The following is a 22,641-nucleotide window of genomic DNA, read 5'->3' as shown; positions in this document are numbered from 1 at the left end:
AAGATAGAGGAAGTTGGCCTGTTTCTGTGGAACTGTAGGCCAGCGTTTGTGAATGGGATGACAATGGAGGGGTGGGGGGGGTTTGGTCCTAAAGATCAGTTTATTCCTCTGGCTTAGTGGTTAGACCACTCGCCATGCAAACAAGAGACTTGGGTTCGATTTCTGGCACAGCGAAAGGTTGGGCAAGTTTCCTAACTCCACCCGCCTGTTTACCTATCAAACTAGTAGGAACCCGGTTGTTAGTCGATTGGTGGATCACTTTTTTGGGGGTAATAATTCTTTCCAAAAATAAATAATAAATTGTTCATTCAATCCATGACTGTTTGTGGGACACTACTGTGTGCAATTTGCTGCCGCGTTCGCCCACAAAATATACAGTCAATTCACTTTACAGTCTATTCTGTGAAGCACTTTGAGACATCTTGAAGACGTGATAAGGCGCTGTATCAAACGCGAGGATTATTATTTGTTATTATTCAATCTCTTAAAAAGATCTGACAAATGGGACCACAGGACACATCACAACCATGGGAGAACCAACTACAGCTCGGACGAAGATGATTGGAATGGTCCAGCGACTGAACTGTGAAAGAAACTACATCAGGTGGCGAAACACAGAACCTCTCACATCTCCAACCACTCGCCAAATGTGACTGTAATTCAAAATAAGGGAATCAATATAATTCCACATGGCAAAGTACTATATCTCAGGTGTAAATCTCTTATGGTTGTCTGTTTTGCTGAATGGAAGATTTTAGCTGCTAAGATTCTTTGTGCATTCCAGGAATATAAACATCTCGTTCCAATTAGTTCATATCTGGAGAGTAAATATCACTTCTTTACGGGAATTCACATAATCTCAATTTCTGAGAGGTGAAGTGATTGAAGAACATCATAAACAGTGACTAACACGGACCCTGAAACTCCCTCTAACCCAAGGCCATAGATCAGAAGATTAACCTTTCTCACCTTCAATGTGGACCTGTTTCCCAGACCAGATGTATTATTGTGCGTACAAAACCAACATAATTTAGCTTGACTGTTTACCAATTATCAGTGGGCCTTTGTCAGACTCATTGCAACTTTCTCTCTCTCTCTGTGCTACTTCAGCTCACAACCCGAAGAAACAAAAAAAAAACAATACAGTCAGCAACTCCTTTCAAAATCACCTCCAAATACTGACCACCTTTTACTCATTATGTGGGCAAGTAGCTTGGATGCCACAAAAGTGCATAGCAGCTCAGAGCTGTACTGCTCAGGTTAATAGGCAGCATAAACTGAAACGTCAATTTCGTTAATGGGCTGTCTCTATGTAGGTAGGGAGAGGGTTGTACTTTTAATATAGAAATGAGCAACATCTTGTTATGTAATATACATTTGTGGAGTCCTGTAGCTCAGTGGTTAGAGCACTCGCTTTGCAAGTGAGAGACCTGAGTTCAATTCCAGGCAGAGGGCCAAACCTTGGGCAAGTTTCCTTACTCCACACAGAGCCTAATAATAATCCCTCCAAAACCAAAAACAATAATTAAATTGAAAATCATTTTCAATCTACGACTGTTTGTGGGACATTGCTGTGCGCAATTGGCTGCCGTGTTCGCCCACAAATATACAGTCAATTCACTTTACAGTGTGTTCTGTGAAGCGCTTTGGGACGTCCTCCCGACGTGAAAAGCGCTATATCAAATGCAAGGATTATTATTATTATAAACTGGAAGGGTGATGTGATACTCCAGCTGGGGAGTAAGAATGGTGGTAGTTTCTTTTGGTAAACAGTTACTGTGTTCAACCAAAACTATATGCTAAGTGATTTTGTAAGATTATCAATGTATTTCAATAAAATACTGTACATTTTTAGAAAATCTTTAAATATTGCTTTGCTGAACCAACAATGCTCTCTCGTTTCCCCAACAGCACATGTACTGGTGGAAAGCACGTCCGGGTTAAATAGCATTTGGGGATGTATAATTTTGCAACTTTTGTTTGATTGCCTTTACAGAAGTGTTGATGCAGTGCTGATCTCCCTCCTACCTCTCCAACCTACTATCCCCCTACCTACCTGCCCGTACCCTCCGTTCCTCTGGCTCCGGTCTGCTCCACGTCCCCCGCCCCAACCGCCCTACTATCGGTGGTCGGGCCTTCAGCCTCTCAGCCCGAGGCTCTGGAACTCTATCCCCAGTGCCTTCGCCGCTTCCTCCCTTTCCTCCTTCAAGGCCGGTCTCAAAACCTTTCTCTTTGACCGAGCCTTCAGCTCCCCTCTCGACTCTCTACCCCCTTCTCGCTCCCTCCCTTCCCTCCCCTCACCCTGACCATTTCCCCCCTCCTCGCTCCCTCCCTTCCCTCACCCTGACCATTTCCCCCCTCCTCGCTCCCTCCCTTCCCTCACCCTGACCATTTCCCCCCTGCTCGGGTCATGACCCAACTGTGCAGCGCCTTGGGACGTCCTCCTGACGTGAAAGGTGCTCTATAAATGGAATCTTGTTGTTGTTGTTGTATCTCAGGATCTGGAGAGGGTTGTCCGAGGTAAAATACGGTTTGCATTGATCTATGGATGGGGCAAGCCTGATACACTGTGTAGCGGTATTCCCCGCCCCCACCCACGGTTTTATTCTAAAAAAGAGGGAGTGTGGGTGTGTTTATCAGCAGCTTAAACAAGAACATTCAGTGAAATGCAAAGGACACTTTGACAACTGTGCAGTTTCCTCTTTTTATTAAGAAAACAGTGCAATTTACAAAAGCTTCGAAAACTTTGTCCTTTTGTTGCCAGTCACTGAGAATATAAAGCGTAATTCAGCAGCGCACAGTGGCTCATAGGCACTGTGGCTCTACATCCATTACAAACAGACTCAGGCTCCCTATCGCCAAGGCCTGACTGTTCACCAACATGATATTTCTTTGGAAGCACCTGTGGCAGAGCTGGTCTGAGGAAGGCAGCTTTTGTGATTAAAACACTGAGCTTGGAATATGAAATCTGCACCAATCATTAAATAAAAAGGTCCTTGCATTTTTACACATAATTCCTTAAAATAACAAGGATCTGGCTCTTGAGGTAAAGTTCGAGATCTACTGAGGGTGTTTTCCCTCCTACCATTCATTAATGAGCACGGTTGTTAGACTGTGCAGGTTAATACTGGTGTGTGTACATAAAGTGATATGGTCACGGCTTTCTTATAAAGCAACCAAAGCAAGAACTAGAGGTGGCTGAAGTGTTGCTGTGGAAAGCACCACGAAGATAAGGCAACTATCTGTGAATGAGGCATTTTAAGGAGCTGTCAAAGCACTTGGGTTTTCTTCCTGACGTTCCACTCCTTTGCAATAAGCAGCATGGATTCTAACGTTCAACAGATTCCAGCATCAATAATTCCATCACAGCTACAGCATAAACTGGGTCTGCTTGATGGAACTCACCCTTTATATACCTATAACTCAGCTGCGTCTGAATAACATTGGTGCGTGACTAACTGGAGTCTGTATGCATTTTATTGAACAACTGCAGCTTCTTTGGGAAAAATATCAGCATTTCTTTCATTGGATCACTGGCCAATGCAACTATCTTAGTTAATCTGAGATGATAATCTTACTCATTCCCATCTTCTCCTGAAGGTGCTGGCTCGCGCTGGGAAACAGTTCCACGAAGGTTGTTACTCATCCTTAGACACCTTGGGCTGTGCTCGCACTACTGCTGCCAATGTTGGCTTCACGCATGAACCATTCATGTGTGAGGCCAGTGTTGGCAGCAGTAAGCCCAACACAGCCCAACTCCGTGTCTGTTTGATGAGATAAAATTGTACCTGACATATGCATTTCCAGCAAGGAAGATGGCTACCCCAAAGCTGCCAGGAGCTGGAACCCTGGCACACTCTCTCTCTAGAGCAGGAGCATTTAGGCTAATTGTCACATCCTTACCTCTGCTTTTGCTGAGATTAACAAACTCCATACATCTCATGTTTTATTACAGGCTATTTAAGAACCACAGAGGAAGAGAACTAATTTAGCCAGTACCTGATGTCCAGTAAGATTAAACTCATTTTACCACGAGTGCACAACAAACTAATCATCAACTCTAATTTAGATAGTAATTCTCCTGATCGAGCTTGTAATTTTATCTCATCAAAGGCACCATGCAATCCAATTCCCAGGCTGTCCACAATCTAGTCTTTGGGGGGCAATAAGCAAACAGCACATTCAGCTGCTTGTTAGAAAATCTCACAGACGAGTTTTAAACATAAAGCTGTGCAATACCATGGTTACAAACTTGTAGACTGTGTTTGATCTCATTATGGAGACACTGGGGGAAGATCGACTGAACATGAAGTGCTTTTCCAGTCAGCCCAGCTGAGCCAGGAGAGTCTGGTTCAGGAATACCGAGTAAGGCCTCATCGTCAAAGTCTCTGTAATTACTACACCTTTTTTCCAGCCTATTGTGCTCACTCACTCACTGGGGCGGTTAGGATTAATAACATCAACTTCCAACACCCTCAGCCCTTTGCTAAGTGTGTCATTATTTTTAAATCATTTTGTTAAAATACATGTCAAGCTGTGCTATCAAAACTATTTATTCCGTATGTATATACTTCGCTATATTAAAAAAAGGTGCCATTCTGAAAGCAGGGTCCGTTATGGTGCTGCTGGCAGCGTGTGCAGAACGGTCTGCGCTGGTGATAAAGCTGTGGCTGGCTGGTATCATATCTTCCCTGAAGCCAATAAATATTGAAGCAGCCATCGTGGTGGGTCTCCTGGCAGTGCCACCCTCACCAGGCCTGCCCACTTCAGGTCACATACTTCCTTGTGTTCTCCTCCTCCATCCATCCTTTCATTCATCCACTGTGGAAGATAAAGAGATTTATGCTGGTTCCTGCTGTGGGCCTCAGTCCCAGAGGCTGCATTGAGCAGAGCTGTGCAGTGTACAGTGGGCTGTGGCAAGTGGCGTCTCAGAAGCAGAATACGTTGAGTGATGTCAGGAAATACTGTCATATTACTATCAGGTGCAGTATACCAGCTCCAGAACCTAGCGTATTGCTGACCCGACGTGTAGGTCCTTCCTTTAAATGTATATTGGCTGCTCTTGTCCAGTCAGCAGTCTGTAGGTTGCAGCTGGCATCGTCTTTATGTGTATCTAACAGAGGAAAAACACCCAGTTACCCACAGTGACAGTCGGCACCTGCAAACTATAGATTATGCTTACACACCTGTCCATATTGTAACTAGAAATAAAACAGCAAATTAACACTTGTATAGGGCCCTTCATGTCAGAAAGACATCCCAGGGCGCTGGACAATCAGCGGTCAAGAACAGATTGCAGATCAGTCTCGAAGCTATCCCGAAGCTCAGTTTCGTACAAATCTGTATCCCAGTGAAGATATCTTAGCATTGGAGTAAGCAGATTGTGTAAGTAAAAAATAATAATAATTTGGTCACTCAATCAACGACAGATTATGGGGCATTCCTGTGCCCAATTGGCTGTCGTGTTTTGCCCACAATATATAGTCAACTCACTTTACAGTATATTCTGTGAAACGCTTTGAGACATTCCAAGGTGTGAAAAAGTGCTATATCAAATTCAAGGTTTATTGTTATTAGAATGGGTACTAAGAAGGGCAACTGGACTAAGAGCGGGACTCGACACTCGAGTTGTGACAAGAGGCTACAGAAGCTGAAAATATTCACACCACAGATCAATCTGAATATCCTAATGCATGAACCCTAAAAATCAGCTTTTGAATGGACAAAAATATCTACACTAATCAGACAGCGATTTAAGCTCAGAAACAAAATATGATCAGACTGTTCATATTTAAGTACGTTACAAAGCGACTGCTGAATATGTGGAACAGACTGCCAAGGGAAGCATATTGTGTAAGCACACACAGCAACAGGGAAGCTATTAGGCGAAGAAATCAATCAAGGTTTATGAGAGAAGGACATTATCTGCCTTGTGTTACTATTTTACAAGCTTTACAAAAGGATTTGTAAATAGCAGATACTGCAAGTATCAGGAATTGTCATATGCCTGTTCTCTGGAACTCTACTCATCATAATAATAATCCTCGCATTTGGTATAGCAATTTCATAACCAATCTTCGACTGGGAGCCTCCTTCCACCACAGTCTAGATTTATGCAAGTCGAAAATAAGGTCAGAATCCAAGAGGAGTTCCAAAGAGTCAGCCTGAGACTAGCCATGTAGATGCAGGATTCAGTGATGACAAATCCTCTTGTGAATCTCAGACATTATACCACACAGCTGGCTGTTGGTTCATTACAGAAACTTCCCGACAGTTTAGTTGATCAGAAGCAGGCCCGTTACCCACTCGGCCACGAGGGGGATCCTCCGCTACATGCCTGACTCACCTCTCCAATGGCGTTGGACAATCGGTGGACAATCTTCTCGTGTGGAGTAGCGACGACACTCTGCCCGTTGATTTCAATGATCCGATGACCGACTCTGATGCCACCTCGCTCTGCAATCCCACCTCTCATAAGGCTGTAGATCTGGGTTGGAAGGTACGTTCAGCTACAATACCCTGTGTTTAGCTACATTATAGATGACAGCTTTTTTTTCAAAAGAAATTCCGCTGTATTGCTCTCCAGAGGTAAATTGCCACCACCTTATAGCTCACTCAAGTGGCTGATGCATACGCACATGGGGGAGGGGGAGTAGAGAGAGAGAGAATTACAGCTAAGCCCAATCCTGTCTACACATGTGCGTTCTTCAGACAAGAGTCACGAGATAGTGAAAACTGTGAGAAATTATTTTATAAAAGAAAAAACATACTCATCGTTCCACAGTATTACCGGGACTCTGAAAAGATAAAATCTGATTCTGAGAAAGTAACATACTCAGCTAAAATAAGGTTTTGACTTACTATGCCGTCTTGCACACTAAATCCGAGCTGATGGTGTGTGTCAGGTCGTTTGATAATGGCAGTGGTGACTGGAGGACATCGAACAATGTTCAGCTTTACCTCGGTTTGGTACTTTAGGTCCTGGAAAACCAACGTGTTTCATGTCAAAACATTTCTCTGATTTTCGGTAGAGATCATTAGCAACAGGAAAAGGAGTAGCCAGCCATTCAATCCTTTGGGCTGGTTTCACTTTATTCTCATTTGTTTGCTTTTCTCTATGTCCCGCAAACATTCTTATGAGGTTTCAACTGATTAAACTCCAACAGTTACCCCCAACATACACTCTGCGGTTGCCAAGCCTTGGCTCTTGCTAACTAGTACCCAATACTCTCTGGAATTAGGGTAAGCAGCGGGTGGCGTCCCTCCAGGGAGAGAGAGAGTGCACATTCCATTCCAAACATGGGAATTTCAATGTGTATGTGGTGTACATGGAGATCTCAGTCTGGTTTAGATACTCATAAGCACGGTGATGGGTTTTGACATGTTTCAGACACTCGCCTGACCAAAGCAAATCGAGTAAGCCCCACTTTAGGTATTGAGCTCACAGTGCAGCACGGGCTGACATTATCTTACAGTCCTTGAACCTAGCAACGTATTCATTCCCCAAAAAGGTTTTCTAGACTTCAGTGAACAGGTTAATCCAAATAACAGATACTACAGAGCAGCTGAAACCCATACAACAACAACAAGATTCCATTTATAAAGCGCCTTTCACGTCAGGAGGACGTCCCAAGGCGCTGCACAGTTGGGTCATGACCCGAGGAGGGGGGAAATGGTCAGGGTGAGGGGAGGGAAGGGAGGGAGCGAGGAGGGGGAAATGGTCAGGGTGAGGGGAGGGAAGGGAGGGAGCGAGGAGGGGGAAGAGAGTCGAGAGGGGAGCTGAAGGCTCGGTCAAAGAGAAATACCTTGATTATGCCCTGGCAAGTAGCGAGAGGGAGTCCGACTAAGCTGGTCCCGTTGACAGAAATGATCTGGTCGCCAATGTTCAGCTCCCCCGATCGCTCCGCACACCCTCCATGCATCAGGTTGGCTATCACCACGGTGGGGAGGATGGAGCCCCAGCCTGACTCTACAATCACAATGCCCAAGATCTCTCCCTTGCCCTTTTCGATGTGAACCTGGGCAGAGAATCCAACCAAGTTACAACCAACACAGGATTAGCTCAGCCACCCAGTTTAAGGTTTCTTTTTCAAGGCTGATGTATACATTTTTTTTTCCTTATTACCAATTTTCTTGCCTATGTTCCTAAAGGTACTGATTGGTGCCTTACAGGACCTCCTTGGCACCCCCAGGCAGGTATCAAAAGGGGCAATTGGCCATTCTTCACACGTTACCATTGACAGTGAGTATCAACATGCCAATAGATTACTGAGGGCCTCACAGTCAAGCCAGATCTTCTCCTCATCCAACATTCCCTCACATCTCTAGCAGGGCTCACACTACAAGAGGTGTGGCCTATGCCCAACAGTAGAACCAGAGCACTAATGATAATAATCCTTGCATTTGATATAGCACCTTATCACATTGTTGAGATGTCTCAAAGCACTTCACAGGATATACTGTAATGTGAATTGTGGGCAAAATGTAGCAGCCAATTGCGCAGCGCAGTGACTCACACTGAAGCTAGACCAGTGAGTAGGACACACGGTTATTAAAGAGGAAAAACTTGCAACTGCCTGGAAACCATCTGTGCAATGCAAACGAGCTAAAGGGCTGTCATAATGCAGAAATCAGCAACTACTGAGTTACAACCTCCTGAGGTGAAAGGCACTTTGCCAAATGTAACCATTATTATTATTTTTATTATTTATAAATATAGCCCAGACCCAGTCATTGAAAATCATTCGGCAATTTTACATTGTATTTAACTGTAAATTCACAATCACGTCAAGTACATTGTTAGATGTAATAGCTGGTAAAGTAACTTAAATCTTGGAAAGATATTCTATTACTCAGTCTGCATCAGCTGCTCACCTCCTTGGAGTTCTCAGACTTGGAGAAGTGGACCAGGTCTCCGTTGTAGAAATCTGTGTCGAGTAAATCGTTGTATTCAGTGGGGCTCAGATCACCAGGATTGATGCCATTGGCGTTTAGAAACTGTTGATAAGCGACGCTGAAAGCCTGGCCGATTGCCTGTGCAATGAGTGATGCCTGCGAGCAACCAACAGCAACCACAACAACAAGTTACATTTTTATAGCACTTTTCACGTCGGTAGGACATCCCAACCAAGGTGCTGGTTAGTGAGGAGCAAAGTCAGGGACGGACTTTGCCAGGAGGAAAATAAACCGAGATGTGATGCTAAAGACTCAACAGAACTCAGTCAATCACGTGCTGAGAAGCCAACGTTGTCAATGACCTAATCTTTGAGGTTTCCGAAATTCCTATAATTACTGCCAGGCAGACACTGATCTACTTTGGGAAATGGCAACCAAAGTAAAAGGCAACTTGGGCAGGAACCCTCAACCTTCTGACTCAGAAGCACAAGCGCTACCAACTGAGCCAGGCTGAAAACATCCTGTTTTTTTCTCAATTTGTCATAACAACAGCACAAAATTACATTTATTTATATACTGCCTTTCATGTCGGAAGAATATCTTTAGGCGCTGTTAAGGGTTTCCAATTAAGGGTTTGCATCTGAACTGGGGGTTAGGATCAAGAGGGTTGGAGGTTAGGTGACATGAGGGCAGGAGTGTGGCCAAAGGCACAGTCAAAGAGGAAGGTCTTAATAATAATAATCCTTGCATTTGATATAGCGCTTTTCACGTCGGGAGGACGTCCCAAAGCGCTTCACAGAACACACTGTAAAGTGAATTGACTGTATATTTGTGGGCGAACGCGGCAGCCAATTGCGCACAGCAATGTCCCACAAACAGTCGTAGATTGAAAATGACCAATTTATTATTGTTTGGGGTTTTGGAGGATTATTATTAGGCTCTGTGTGGAGTAAGGAAACTTGCCCAAGGTTTGGCCCTCTGCCTGGAATTGAACTCAGGTCTCTCACTTGCAAAGCGAGTGCTCTAACCACTGAGCTACAGGACTCCACATAAAAGGAGGCAAGAGATGGGCTGAGGCGGAGGGAAAACCAACAAAATCCTTACATTTGATAAAATACCTTTCATGTCGAGAGGACATCTCAAATCACTTCACACTGTACACTTTAGCAACACTGTATTTTTTTGCAAATACAGCAGACAATTTGCACATAGCTATGTCCCACAAACAGCCATGGAATGAAAGCAGCTGTAAACATGCCAGCCATTCACTTGGCCTCTACAATCACCTGCTATTTGTTTCTGAACCCAAACAGGTCTATAGTGAATACATTGCCCCAGAGGTGAGAGAAGCCATCTCCTTCTGAAAAGAACACTCACATCTGCAGACTCAAAGACGTGACAAATCATCTTATACTCTTGTTTTTCAAGTGATGGGCTGGAGGTTTCCGGGGCTGTAGCTTTGCGTGGTATTCGGCGACGAGCCATCAGGACAATGATAGTTCCAATATCAGCGATATATGAGATGGTTTGCAGAGAGTGATCCATCAGGGCTTCCTGCAGAGAACACCATTGATTATATGTCAGACATCAAGGCAACTCTGCGTAGTCAGCTACTAAGTGCATCAAATGTTTCTTCAGTTAAATAAACCCATGTGCTATTTGTTTGTGTTAAATATGCCTTGTAATAATAATAATCCTTAAAGGTGATATAGCGCCTTATCACGCTGTTGAGACGTCTCAAAGCGCTTCACAGAATACGCTGTAAAATAAATTTGACTGTATATTTTGTGGGAGAAACGGAGCAGCAAATTGTGCACAGCAGTGTCCCACAAACAGTCATCCACTGAGTGACCAAATTGTTATTATTTTGAGGGATTATTAATACCGGAAAAGCAATCCGCCAAAAGCCTTAATTAAGCCTCTTGATTTGTCTTGCGCAACTGGCTCTATTTACCTGAGAATCTGCATTCAGCACTTTAATTCGTTGAGTGGAAATAAAGAGATCCACTTGCGTCATAGGCTGCGATTCTCCTTCTGGTGCCTGAACAAAAAAAACACAGCAGGGTTAACCTCACATTCAGTTTACATGTAACCAAATTGTAATTTAACTCAGATATAAGGTCAGAATGTAAACTTCTACTGCCCTTGGAAGAAGTTACACCCACAATCCCTAACCGATGCCTTGGAGTCCTCTGAACTCCTCTCCCTCTGGCCTTCAACCCTCACCGACCCCTCTTCTCCTCTCTCCCTCCTCCACAATACCCTCTCCTCCACACTCGATACTCTTGCCCCCATCACTTCCCGCACTGTCTCCTACCCCCGCTCCTCCCCCTGGTACACCACCCACCTCCGCTCACTGAAAAGCCAGGTGCGGGCCGCTGAACGCACCTGTGTCAAATCTGGCCTAACGGTCCACCGACAAATCTGGCTGGACCTCCTCAAAATTTACCGCTCCACTCTAGCCTCGGCCAAGTCGTCCTTCTACTCCAGGATAATCCTGGAGGCGAAGAACAACCCCAGGCTACTGTTTTCCACCACAACCCGACTCCTCCGTCCCCCCCGCCACCCCGCGCAGGTCATCTCCTCCAACCTTCACTGCGAGGAGATGCTGGATTTCCTTGAATCCAAGATCAAGGGAATCCGCTCCGCGGTCACTTCCCCTCCAACATCCACCAACCTCCCACCCCCTCACTCCCACACTCCGACTGCTACCCATCCTCCCCTACTCACTTTTGTACCCGTTTCCCCACCCTCTGTCACCAAACTCATCCTATCCCTGAAACCAACCACCTGCTCCCTTGACCCCATCCCCACTCCACTCCTTATCTCCCAGCTCCACTTTCTTGCCCCACATATCACCGACATCGTCAACCTGTCCCTCTCCTCTGGCTCTGTCCCCATTCCCTTAAAAACTGCCATCATCACGCCCACCCTGAAAAAACCCTCCCTTGATGCGTCGCAGCTATCAAGCTACCGGCCCATCTCCAACCTCCCCTTTCTCTCCAAGGTCCTGGAAAGAGTTGTCGCCTCCCAACTGCGCTCTTTCCTTTCCACCCATTCACTCTTCGAACCCCTTCAGTCAGGTTTCCGTGCTGCCCATAGCACAGAAACTGCCCTGGTCAAGGTCACCAATGACATCCTGACCATCTGTGACCAGGGCTCCCTCTGCCTCCTCGTCCTTCTCGACCTATCGGCAGCATTCGATACGGTTGACCACGCTATCCTCCTCCACCGCGGCGGGAAGGCCGGCGAGTCTTGGACGAGAGACAACTTTCTTCAGCTCAACGTGCGAAAAACCGAGGCCCTCCTGATTGGCTCACGTCAGCGCCTCCGCACCTCAGGCGCTGACACCATCAGCATCCAAGGCTGCACTCTCCACCTCTCAAAGCCAGTCAGGAACCTCGGCGTTTTGTTCAACCCTGAGCTGTCCTTTCTCCCTCACATCCGCACCACAACTGGCACCGCCTTCCATCACCTCCGGAACATCGCCAGATTACGGCACTACCTCACCCCTCACGCGGCTGAAACCCTGGTCCACGCCTTTGTCACCTCAAGGCTGGACTATGGGAACTCTCTCCTCGCCGGCCTTCCCGCCACCTCCCTCCACACTGCAGGTCATTCAGAACTCTGCAGCTCGTGTACTGTCCCGCACCAGACACCGCGACCACATCACTCCCACCCTCGCCCTCGCTCGCCTCCACTGGCTCCCCATCCCCAGAGGATTGATTTCAAGATCCTCATCCTCACCTACAAGGCCATTCACGGCCTCGCTCCCTCCTACCTCTCCAACCTACTATCCCCCTACCTACCTGCCCGTACCCTCCGTTCCTCCGGCTCCGGTCTGCTCCACATCCCCCGCCCCAATCGCCCTACCATCGGTGTCGGGCCTTCAGCCTCTCAGCCCCGAGGCTCTGGAACTCTATCCCCAGTGCCTTTGCCTCTTCCTCCCTCTCCTCCTTCAAGGCCGGTCTCAAAACCTTTCTCTTTGACCGAGCCTTCAGCTCCCCTCTCGACTCTCTTCCCCCTCCTCGCTCCCTCCCTTCCCTCCCCTCACCCTGACCATTTCCCCCCTCCTCGCTCCCCTCACCCTGACCATTTCCCCCTGCTCGGGTCCTGACCCAACTCTGCAGCGCCTTGGGACGTCCTCCTGACGTGAAAGGCGCTTTATAAATGGAATCTTGTTGTTGTTGTTGTTGTCAAGGTGCGATGGGGCAGAGAATTATTAGAACCTGGAATGTTTTGCCATCAGTTGTTATTGAAGCTAAGACCAATGCAACATAGAAAAATATAAGAGTAAATATAAAAGGACAAGGAATTTGTGATAGAATAATAGTTAGCTCCCATGGAGGAGCTTCCATCAGCATCGGCTGAATGTGCCAAGTGGCCCCCTTCTGTGCTTCAACCTCTATGATTGAGTTTTTAAAAAATGTATTATTACAATACAGTAAACTCCAAAGGAAAGGAGTTCACTGACTAGTTATCCGGAACGGCGGGTTAGAAGTATATATAAATACATAAATAAATGTGCTGGGATATTGAAAGCACAATGGCTTAGGTAGTAATGATAAGTTAACCCAGGGTCGAGTTATCAGGAGTCTACTGGAACCAGAAATCGCATTGACTTGCAGGAAGACACTGGCAGCAGGTCTATATGTTTCATTACCACTATAATCATTACCTTTATCCTGCCCACTGCCTCCTGCGCTTGTGCCATTCGCACAATGGTCGATGGGTTTTTCTCAGAGAACAGCTGGGTCGACCCAAGGTAATTCGCTGCAAATAAGATTCCATCCAGGAGGTCCTCCGACTCACAGGGTCCAGACACTTCAGAAAGGAATAGAAAAGGATAATAATATTTATTTGTGCTTATTATTTGTTTAGGTCACTCTTTAGAAATACCTTTGCGATTTTTCCCTCGATTAAGGGGTAAAAGCACCGCACTAGAAAATACAAACCAGAGTCACAGGTTCAAACACTGTCGGTGCTGGGTTAGCTAATCTCGGCTGGAACAGTAGTTTGGGCTACAAGTGCCTCTGGATTAGGGAGTAGGGAAATTAAGTTCCTACTCTCGACTCTTATACAAAACCCTCCCCACCACACACCCAGATATGTGGACATATACTGAGCTGTACCTCTCACCAAAAGGTCCACAAGGTACCTGGTACCTACTCTCCACCTAATAAGGGCTCATACCTGTATTTGTTCGATGTTTAATGATAAACTAGTGACATTCTGGAGGTCTTTAAGCTTTAGCTCCTGCCAACCTACGCCCAATTCATTCTACAATTAGGTAATTAGGTGCACCTCTAGGAGAGAGTGAGCACTTAATCCCAGACAGATGGAACATTTCTACGTGTAGGTGGCCCACATATATAGGATGCTCGATCTGGTTTAGATACTCTTAAGCATACCGCGCATTTTCTGCACATGTCGGAACACCGCTATCCAAAACAAACCCACAATATTTGAATGATCTAATGTTGGAAACACTTGACAATGAATCCACCAGTTGTTGCAATCAACCCTGCACCACACAAGTGCAATTAGTAATAATAATAATAATCCTTGCATTTGATGTAGCGCTTTTCACGTCGGGAGGACGTCCCAAAGCGCTTCACAGAACACACTGTAAAGTGAATTGACTGTATATTTGTGGGCGAACGCAGCAGCCAATTGCGCACAGCAATGTCCCACAAACAGTCGTAGATTGAAAATGACCAATTTATTATTGTTTTGTTTTGGAGGGATTATTATTAGGCTCTGTGTGGAGTAAGGAAACTTGCCCAAGGTTTCGCCCTCTGCCGGGAATTGAACTCAGGTCTCTCACTTGCAAAGCGAGTGCTCTAACCACTGAGCTACAGGACTCCACGAAATGTGTTAGTAAATGTGTTACAACAACAACAACAACAACAAGATTCCATTTATAGAGCGCCTTTCACGTCAGGAGGACGTCCCAAGGCGCTGCACAGTTGGGTCATGACCCGAGCAGGGGGGAAATGGTCAGGGTGAGGGGAGGGAAGGGAGGGAGCGAGGAGGGGGGAAATGGTCAGGGTGAGGGGAGGGAAGGGAGGGAGAGAGGAGGGGGAAATGGTCAGGGTGAGGGGAGGGAAGGGAGGGAGCGAGGAGGAGGAAGAGAGTCGAGAGGGGAGCTGAAGGCACGGTCAAAGAGAAAGGTTTTGAGACCGGCCTTGAAGGAGGAAAGGGAGGAAGCGGCGAAGGCACTGGGGGATGGAGTTCCAGAGCCTCGGGGCTGAGAGGCTGAAGGCCCGACCACCGATAGTAGGGCGGTTGGGGCGGGGGACGTGGAGCAGACCGGAGCCAGAGGAACGGAGGGTACGGGCAGGTAGGTAGGGGGATAGTAGGTTGGAGAGGTAGGAGGGAGCAAGGCCGTGAATGGCCTTGTAGGTGAGGATGAGGATCTTGAAATCAATCCTCTGGGGGATGGGGAGCCAGTGGAGGCGAGCGAGGGTGGGAGTGATGTGGTCCCGAAGCCTGGTGCGGGACAGTACACGAGCTGCAGAGTTCTGAATGACCTGCAGCTTGTGGAGGGAGGTGGCGGGAAGGCCGGCGAGGAGAGAGTTCCCATAGTCCAGCCTTGAGGTGACAAAGGCGTGAACCAGGGTTTCAGCAGCGTGAGGGGTGAGGTAGTGCCGTAATCTGGCGATATTCCGGAGGTGATGGAAGGCGGTGCCAGTTGTGGTGCGGATGTGAGGGAGAAAGGACAGCTCAGGGTCGAACAAAACGCCGAGGTTCCTGACTGGCTTTGAGAGGTGGAGAGTGCAGCCTTGGATGCTGATGGTGTCAGCGCCTGAGGTGCGGAGGCGCTGACGTGAGCCAATCAGGACCACTAAGTGACAAGACACCAATAACATGATTAATTTGTATAGCGCCTTTCAAGTCGGGAGGACGTCCCAAGGCACTGGAAGTGTACAGCATTTCAGACCCAAGCTGGGGTCGGGGTGGGGAGAAGGAGGAGCGGGGAAGGCGGGGTGGCCAATGATCAAAGAGGAGGGTCTTGAGGCGGGACTTGAAAGAGGCTAAGGAGGGGGCGAGGCGAAGTGACTGGGGGATGGACTTCCAGAGGTTGGGGGCAGAGTGGCTGAAGGCTCTCCCCTAATGGTGGGGCGGGTGGGTCGGGGGACATGGAGCAGCCAGACAGCCAGAGCCGGCTGAGCGGAGGGAGCGGGCGGGTTGGTAGGGGGTTAGGAGGTCGCAGAGGTGGGTGGGGCGAGGCCATGGAGGGCTTTATAGGTGAGAACCAGGATCTTGAACTGGATCCTCTGAAGGATAGGGAGCCAATGGAGTCGGGGGAGAGTGGGGGAGATGGGGTGCAGAGTTCTGGATGGGGTCACGGAGTTTGGTGCGGGAGAGGACACGGGCTGCAGAGTTCTGGATTATCTGAGGTCTGTGGAGGGAGTGGTTGGGAAGGCCGACAAGCAGGGAGTTTGCATAGTTCGAGCCTGGAGGTGATGAAGGCATGAACAAGAGTTTCAGCGGCCTGAGGGGTGAGGTGGTGGCGGAGTCGGGCGATGTTACTGAGGTGAGGGAAGACAGAGCGGGTCATAGCTTGGTTGTGGGGAAGAAAAGATAGTTGAGAGTTGGACCCTAGGTTCCTGACTGGCTGGTGAGTTGAAGTGTGCAACCATGGAGGTTGATGCTGACAGAGTCTGAGGTGCTGAGGCGCTGACGCGAGCAATCAGGAGGGTCTCAGTCTTGTTCACATTCAACTGTAGGAAATTTTGTCTGTCAGGACAACAGTGGTCATGGAGTTGAGGGTGGAGGCTGAAAGATAAGAGTTGGGTGTCATCCACATAAATATGGAAGTTGACCCCATGTCCCAGGGGGAGCGTGTAGATATTAAAGAGGAGAGGGCCAAGGACAGAGCCCTGGGGGACGCCAAACGTGACAGTGCAGGGGCTGGAGGAGAAATCATTAGAGGCAACAAGGTGGAGACAGTGAGAGAGATAGGAATTGAACCAGGCAAAGGCAGGTCCACGACGATTGAGTAAAGCGGAGAGACGGTGTATGAGGATGGAGTGATCGACAGTGACGAAGGCGGCAGAGAGATCGAGGAGGACAAGGAGGCAGAGGGAGCCCTGATCACAGATATTCAGTGTCATTAGTGACTGTGACCAGGGCTGTTTCCGTGCTGTAGGCAGCGTGGAAGCCGGATTGGAGGGGTTCAAAGAGGGAATGACAAGAGAGGGAGGAGCGGAGTTGGGACGCGATGATTCGTTCCAGGACCTTGGAGAGGAATGGGAGGTTAGAGATGGGGCGGAGAGAAGGGATGGGTCCAGGAAGGATTTTTTCAAGATGGGGGTGATGACGGCTGTTTTTAGGGGAATGGAAACTGAACCGGTGCATGAGCTTACGTCCCTAACTCCTCATGCAGCAAGTTCCTAGCATTAGTTGTAGCGGCAGATTTGTTCTGCGAGACAGAGAAATCTGATGCTGATTTACTCTACACCAACTGCACACAAAAAAAATGTATAGATCATCCAAGTCAAACCAGCTTACCTTCCTTAAAAGCAGGGAACAATAATTTCTTCTTTCTCTGAAAGAAAAATTGGGGGTTTTAATATGCTAAAACAGAAGTTTTAAAATCAATCTAATTTTAGGTGATGAGATTGACTCTGATGACTCAGTGATGATTCAACTACAAATACAAACACTCAGTTTACTTTACAGTATATTCTGTGAAGTGCTTGGAGATGTCTCAACAACATTATATCAGCACTATATCACTATATCAAATCCAAAGATTATTTGTATTATTATTATTATAATAATGTGTGTGAGTCTCATGACAATTATTCGGTGACCAGCTGACACACACAGAATAGGGAGGTTCCTTTTCGATCTTTGGTCGTTGCTGAGTTTGCAGCAGTTCACGCTACCTTAACCTCAGCTCCTTTGGACTCGGGAGGGTTTATAACTCCCGATTGCTATCCAGACGCCTGGGGATAGATGCAATTGCTAAGCGAAAATATCAGGACGTAAAACCTGGAATGGAAACCCTGGCTGATCTGTCGCCTCCTAAATCCAGCGGTTTAAAAGCCAATTATAGCCACAACTACTGCCCCAGCTGAGGTCAGCCAACGATAATCCTTGCATTTGATATAGCGCCTTATCACATAATTGAGACGTCTCAAAACTTTACACAGAATATACTGCAAAGTGAATAGACTGTATATTTTGGCAGCCAATTACGCACAACAGTGTCCCACAAATAGTGGTGGATTGAGTGACCAAATTATTATTTTTGAAGGGATTATTACCCCCGGAAAAGCGATGTGTCAATCGACTAACAACCTGGTTGCTAGTAAACAGAAGCGTGTGGAGTTAGGAAACTTGCCTAAGGTTTCACACTGTAGGAATCCAACCCGGATCCTCTCACTTGCGAGGAGAGTCCTCTAACCACTGTGCTACAATACGCCACATCCTGCATATAGCATATGGTTTAGTGTGGCCATTGTATCGGGAATGAGGGAGCAAGAGGAGAGTTAAGATACTTTCATTATAGGGACTCATTCACTTGAGGACAGCTGCCCTCTGGAACTCCATCCCACATTCCCTTCGCATCGCTCCCTTTGTTGCCTCCTTCAACGATAACAATCCTCGCATTCGATATAGTGCCTTTCACGTCTTCTCGGCGTCTCAAAGCGCTTCACAGAATAGACCGTGAAGTGAATTGACTGTATGTTTGTGGGTGAAACGCGGCGGCCAATTGCGCGCAGCAGCGTCCCCGCAGAGTCGGGGATTTGTGGAGTCCTGTAGCTCAGTGGTTAGAGCACTCGCTTTGCAAGTGAGAGACCTGAGTTCAATTCCAGGCAGAGGGCGAAACCTCGGGCAAGTTTCCTTATTCCACACAGAGCCTAATAATAATCCCTCCAAAACCAAAAACAATAATAAATTGGTCATTTTCAATCTACGACTGTTTGTGGGACATTGCTGTGCGCAATTGGCTGCCGCGTTCGCCCACAAATATACAGTCAATTCACTTTACAGTGTGTTCTGTGAAGCGCTTTGGGACGTCCTCCCGACGTGAAAAGCACTATATCAAATGAAAAGATTATTATTATTATTATTGTAAATGACCAATTCATTATTGTTTTTTTTTGAGGGATTATTATTAGGGCCGTGTGCGGAGTGAGGAGACTTGACCGCCTCAAGGCCCTCCTCTTCGACTGTGCTTTCGGCCGCGCTCCCTCCCTCCCTCCTACCCTCTCCCTCCTACCCTCTCCCCCCTCCCCGGATCCCAACCCCCCCCTCCCCCCCCCCCCCCACCCTAATCCCTGACAGCTCAGCGCCTCGGGACGTCCGATTTGAAAGGCGCTTCACAACGTGACTGTTGTGTTGGTTGGAGAGCGCCTCCAATGCAGAAGGTGAAAGGCAGAGCCCTCTCCACGCGCTGTTCCACGTACCTCCCGGTCAGGCAGTGCCTGTTCGCTGCCTCCCTCCGGGCACAGCCCCCGACTCTCCGGCCCCACAGCTTCAGCCGCACCGTCAGCCGGAAAGCACTCGCTGATGCTCTCCACCTCCTCCTTTAACTCCCGAACAGCCAACGACAAGGCCCGGCCCTGCCTCTCCCAGTCCCTCCCCAGCGGGGTCCGGCCACACGGCGGCCGGGGGTCAAGCGAGGGGTCTCCTCCACCCGTTGGGGAGCCGTGGACACGGAGGTCCGGAGCTGCCCGGCCCTCGGGTGAGGAGTCCGCGGCGGTGGTCGCGGCTCCGCGGGAGACCCGGTCCCCGGGAGTTTCCGCCCGACCGCACACTCCCTCCGGCGTTACAGGTCTTCCATCAGCTTCGCCATCGCGCTCAGGAGTCAAGTGATCACCGCCCGAACCGCTGCACAAGTGCTCGTCGCTCGCCCAAGAGATCAGGTCCCGGCGGAGGGTTCGGTCGGACTCGAGTTCCCGGTCCGCCCCGACATCGGGTCTCCCGTCCGCCCCCCGAGGAGGAGGAGGAGGCCCTCCGCCGCCGGACGGGGAGGGGCTGCGGTCCCGCGGTGTGTCCCCGCCGACCCCCGCGAGGGGCTGCCACCCGCCCTCCGGCCCTCCCGCTGCACCGCTCTCGGGCCGCACGCGCTCCGCGGCCTCCGGGGCGGCCTCCGGGCCCGCGCTGCCCTCAGCGCCGCGGAGCCGACACGCGAGCGCTTTGATCCGCGAGTGGTCCTCGTCCCCCCGCCGCTCCGGCTCGGCCTCGGACCCCCGCCGCCGGCTCGGCCTCGGACCCCCCCGCCGCCGGCTCGGCCTCGGCCTCGGACCCCCCCGCCGCCGGCTCGGCCTCGGCCTCGGACCCCCCCGCCGCCGGCTCGGGGGGGCGGGTGAAGTCGATCAAGTCGCCGTCGGGCTGAGAGCGGCGGCCGCCGGGGGGGTCGCGGGGGGCGGTCGGGGGTCCCGGGGGCAGGTGGACTGCTGACCGCTCCCCCTCAGGGGCACCGTCCACCCGCTCGGGCTGCGGCCCGGACTCGGCCGTCCCGCCGCTGTGGGCGGTTTTCTGCGGAGAGGCCGCGCCTCCCGGTGTCTCCTCGGGGACGCTCTCCATGTCCGCCCCGCGCCGCCGCCTCCCGCTCTCCCTCCCCGGGTGTCGGGGCCGCGGTCGGTCGGTCGGTGTGTGAGGGAGTGAGTGACTGACTGACGGCGCTGTCCCCGCGCGGCGCCACCGCCACGCACACAGCGTCATGACGTCAGCCGCACGCAACCAATCACAGCGCGAGGACCGTTCACACACACACACAGTGACTGAGCCACAGATACACAGAGACACACCCACAGAGACACAGACACACACACATAGACCCACACACACAGACATAGACACACACAGACACACACACATAGACACACGCACACATAAACACACAGAGAGACACACATACAGACACACACACAGACACACACACATACACAGACACATAGACACACGCACACAGACACACACAAATAGACAAACACACACACATAAACACACACACAGACACCCACACAAGAGACACACACAGACACACACAGACACACACAGACACAGAGAGACACATACACATAGATACACACAGACACACACACATAGACACACGCACACACACATAATAATAATAATAATAATCCTTGCATTTGATATAGCGCTTTTCACGTCAGGAGGACGTCCCAAAGCGCTTCACAGAACACACTGTAAAGTGAATTGACTGTATATTTGTGGGCGAACGCGGCAGCCAATTGCGCACAGCAATGTCCCACAAACAGTCGTAGATTGAAAATGACCAATTTATTATTGTTTGGGGTTTGGAGGATTATTATTAGGCTCTGTGTGGAGTAAGGAAACTTGCCCAAGGTTTCGCCCTCTGCCTGGGATTGGACTCAGGTCTCTCACTTGCAAAGCGAGTGCTCTAACCACTGAGCTACAGGACTCCACATAAACTCACACACACACAAACACCCACAGAGAGACACACACACATAAACACACACACATAGACACACACACACATACAGACACACACAGACACACATAGACACACGCACACAGACACACACACATAGACAAACACACACACAGACACCCATACAAGAGACACACACAGACACACACAGAGAGACACATACACATAGACACACAGAGACACACACACATAGACCACAGACATAGACGCACAGACACACACACACATAGATACACGCACACAGACACACACACATAGACAAACACACACATAAACACACGCATAGACACACATAAACACACAGAGAGACACACACATACAGACACACACACAGACACACACAAATAGACAAACACACACACAGATAAACAACAACAACAAGATTCCATTTATAGAGCGCCTTTCACGTCAGGAGGACGTCCCAAGGCGCTGCACAGTTGGGTCATGACCCGAGCATTGGGGGAAATGGTCAGGGTGAGGGGAGGGAAGGGAGGGAGAGAGGAGGGGGGAAATGGTCAGGGTGAGGGGAGGGAAGGGAGGGAGCGAGGAGGAGGAAGAGAGTCGAGAGGGGAGCTGAAGGCACGGTCAAAGAGAAAGGTTTTGAGACCGGCCTTGAAGGAGGAAAGGGAGGAAGCGGCGAAGGCACTGGGGGATGGAGTTCCAGAGCCTCGGGGCTGAGAGGCTGAAGGCCCGACCACCGATAGTAGGGCGGTTGGGGCGGGGGACGTGGAGCAGACCGGAGCCAGAGGAACGGAGGGTACGGGCAGGTAGGTAGGGGGATAGTAGGTTGGAGAGGTAGGAGGGAGCAAGGCCGTGAATGGCCTTGTAGGTGAGGATGAGGATCTTGAAATCAATCCTCTGGGGGATGGGGAGCCAGTGGAGGCGAGCGAGGGTGGGAGTGATGTGGTCCCGAAGCCTGGTGCGGGACAGTACACGAGCTGCAGAGTTCTGAATGACCTGCAGCTTGTGGAGGGAGGTGGCGGGAAGGCCGGCGAGGAGAGAGTTCCCATAGTCCAGCCTTGAGGTGACAAAGGCGTGAACCAGGGTTTCAGCAGCGTGAGGGGTGAGGTAGTGCCGTAGTCTGGCGATGTTCCGGAGGTGATGGAAGGCGGTGCCAGTTGTGGTGCGGATGTGAGGGAGAAAGGACAGCTCAGGGTCGAACAAAACGCCGAGGTTCCTGACTGGCTTTGAGAGGTGGAGAGTGCAGCCTTGGATGCTGATGGTGTCAGCGCCTGAGGTGCGGAGGCGCTGACGTGAGCCAATCAGGAGGGCCTCGGTTTTTCGCACGTTGAGCTGAAGAAAGT

At 49.4% G+C, this 22,641-nt stretch overlaps 2 protein-coding genes across 2 annotated transcripts in view; one reads left to right on the top strand and one right to left on the bottom strand.

Moving 5' to 3' along the window:
* Window positions 1–1,859, top strand: part of LOC103188138 (tight junction protein ZO-3) — a 30,767-nt gene extending 28,908 nt beyond the window's left edge. Inside the window, 1 exon segment of the mRNA XM_007908000.2 lies at window positions 493–1,859. Coding sequence (XP_007906191.2) covers window positions 493–589 — 97 coding nt within the window. The 3' untranslated portion in view covers window positions 590–1,859.
* Window positions 1,860–2,692: 833 nt separating this feature from the next.
* On the bottom strand, window positions 2,693–20,442 carry si:ch73-40i7.5 (amyloid-beta A4 precursor protein-binding family A member 1). Its single transcript, XM_042342834.1, has 11 exons — window positions 20,097–20,442; window positions 19,320–20,050; window positions 17,413–17,449; window positions 13,574–13,719; window positions 10,850–10,936; window positions 10,273–10,449; window positions 8,875–9,051; window positions 7,806–8,018; window positions 6,862–6,981; window positions 6,347–6,487; window positions 2,693–5,113 (listed from the first exon to the last, which is right to left on the bottom strand). The coding sequence occupies exons 1-11, from the start codon at window positions 20,440–20,442 to the stop codon at window positions 5,042–5,044; spliced, it is 2,247 nt and encodes a 748-aa protein (XP_042198768.1). The 3' UTR covers window positions 2,693–5,041.
* Between the last annotated feature and the right edge of the window lie 2,199 nt (window positions 20,443–22,641).

Source organism: Callorhinchus milii, unplaced genomic scaffold, assembly GCF_018977255.1.
Source record: "Callorhinchus milii isolate IMCB2004 unplaced genomic scaffold, IMCB_Cmil_1.0 Scaffold21, whole genome shotgun sequence".
In the NCBI taxonomy this organism is placed as follows: domain Eukaryota; kingdom Metazoa; phylum Chordata; class Chondrichthyes; order Chimaeriformes; family Callorhinchidae; genus Callorhinchus; species Callorhinchus milii.
The sequence above is the reverse complement of the archived record's forward strand: the minus strand, read 5'-3'. Positions and strand labels throughout refer to the sequence as shown.

What these genes read in the sequence shown, in the direction of transcription:
- si:ch73-40i7.5 (XM_042342834.1), bottom strand. Translation starts at nt 20,442, where the DNA reads ATGGAGAGCGTCCCCGAGGAGACACCGGGAGGCGCGGCCTCTCCGCAG. An exon ending in AGGCAGTGGGCAGGATAAAG is followed by an intron (nt 10,937 to 13,573) that starts GTAATGATTATA and finishes TTTTTTGTTCAG; the next exon opens with GCACCAGAAGGAGAATCGCA. An exon ending in CTTGCCAGGGCATAATCAAG is followed by an intron (nt 6,982 to 7,805) that starts GTATTTCTCTTT and finishes TTGGTTTTCCAG; the next exon opens with GACCTAAAGTACCAAACCGA.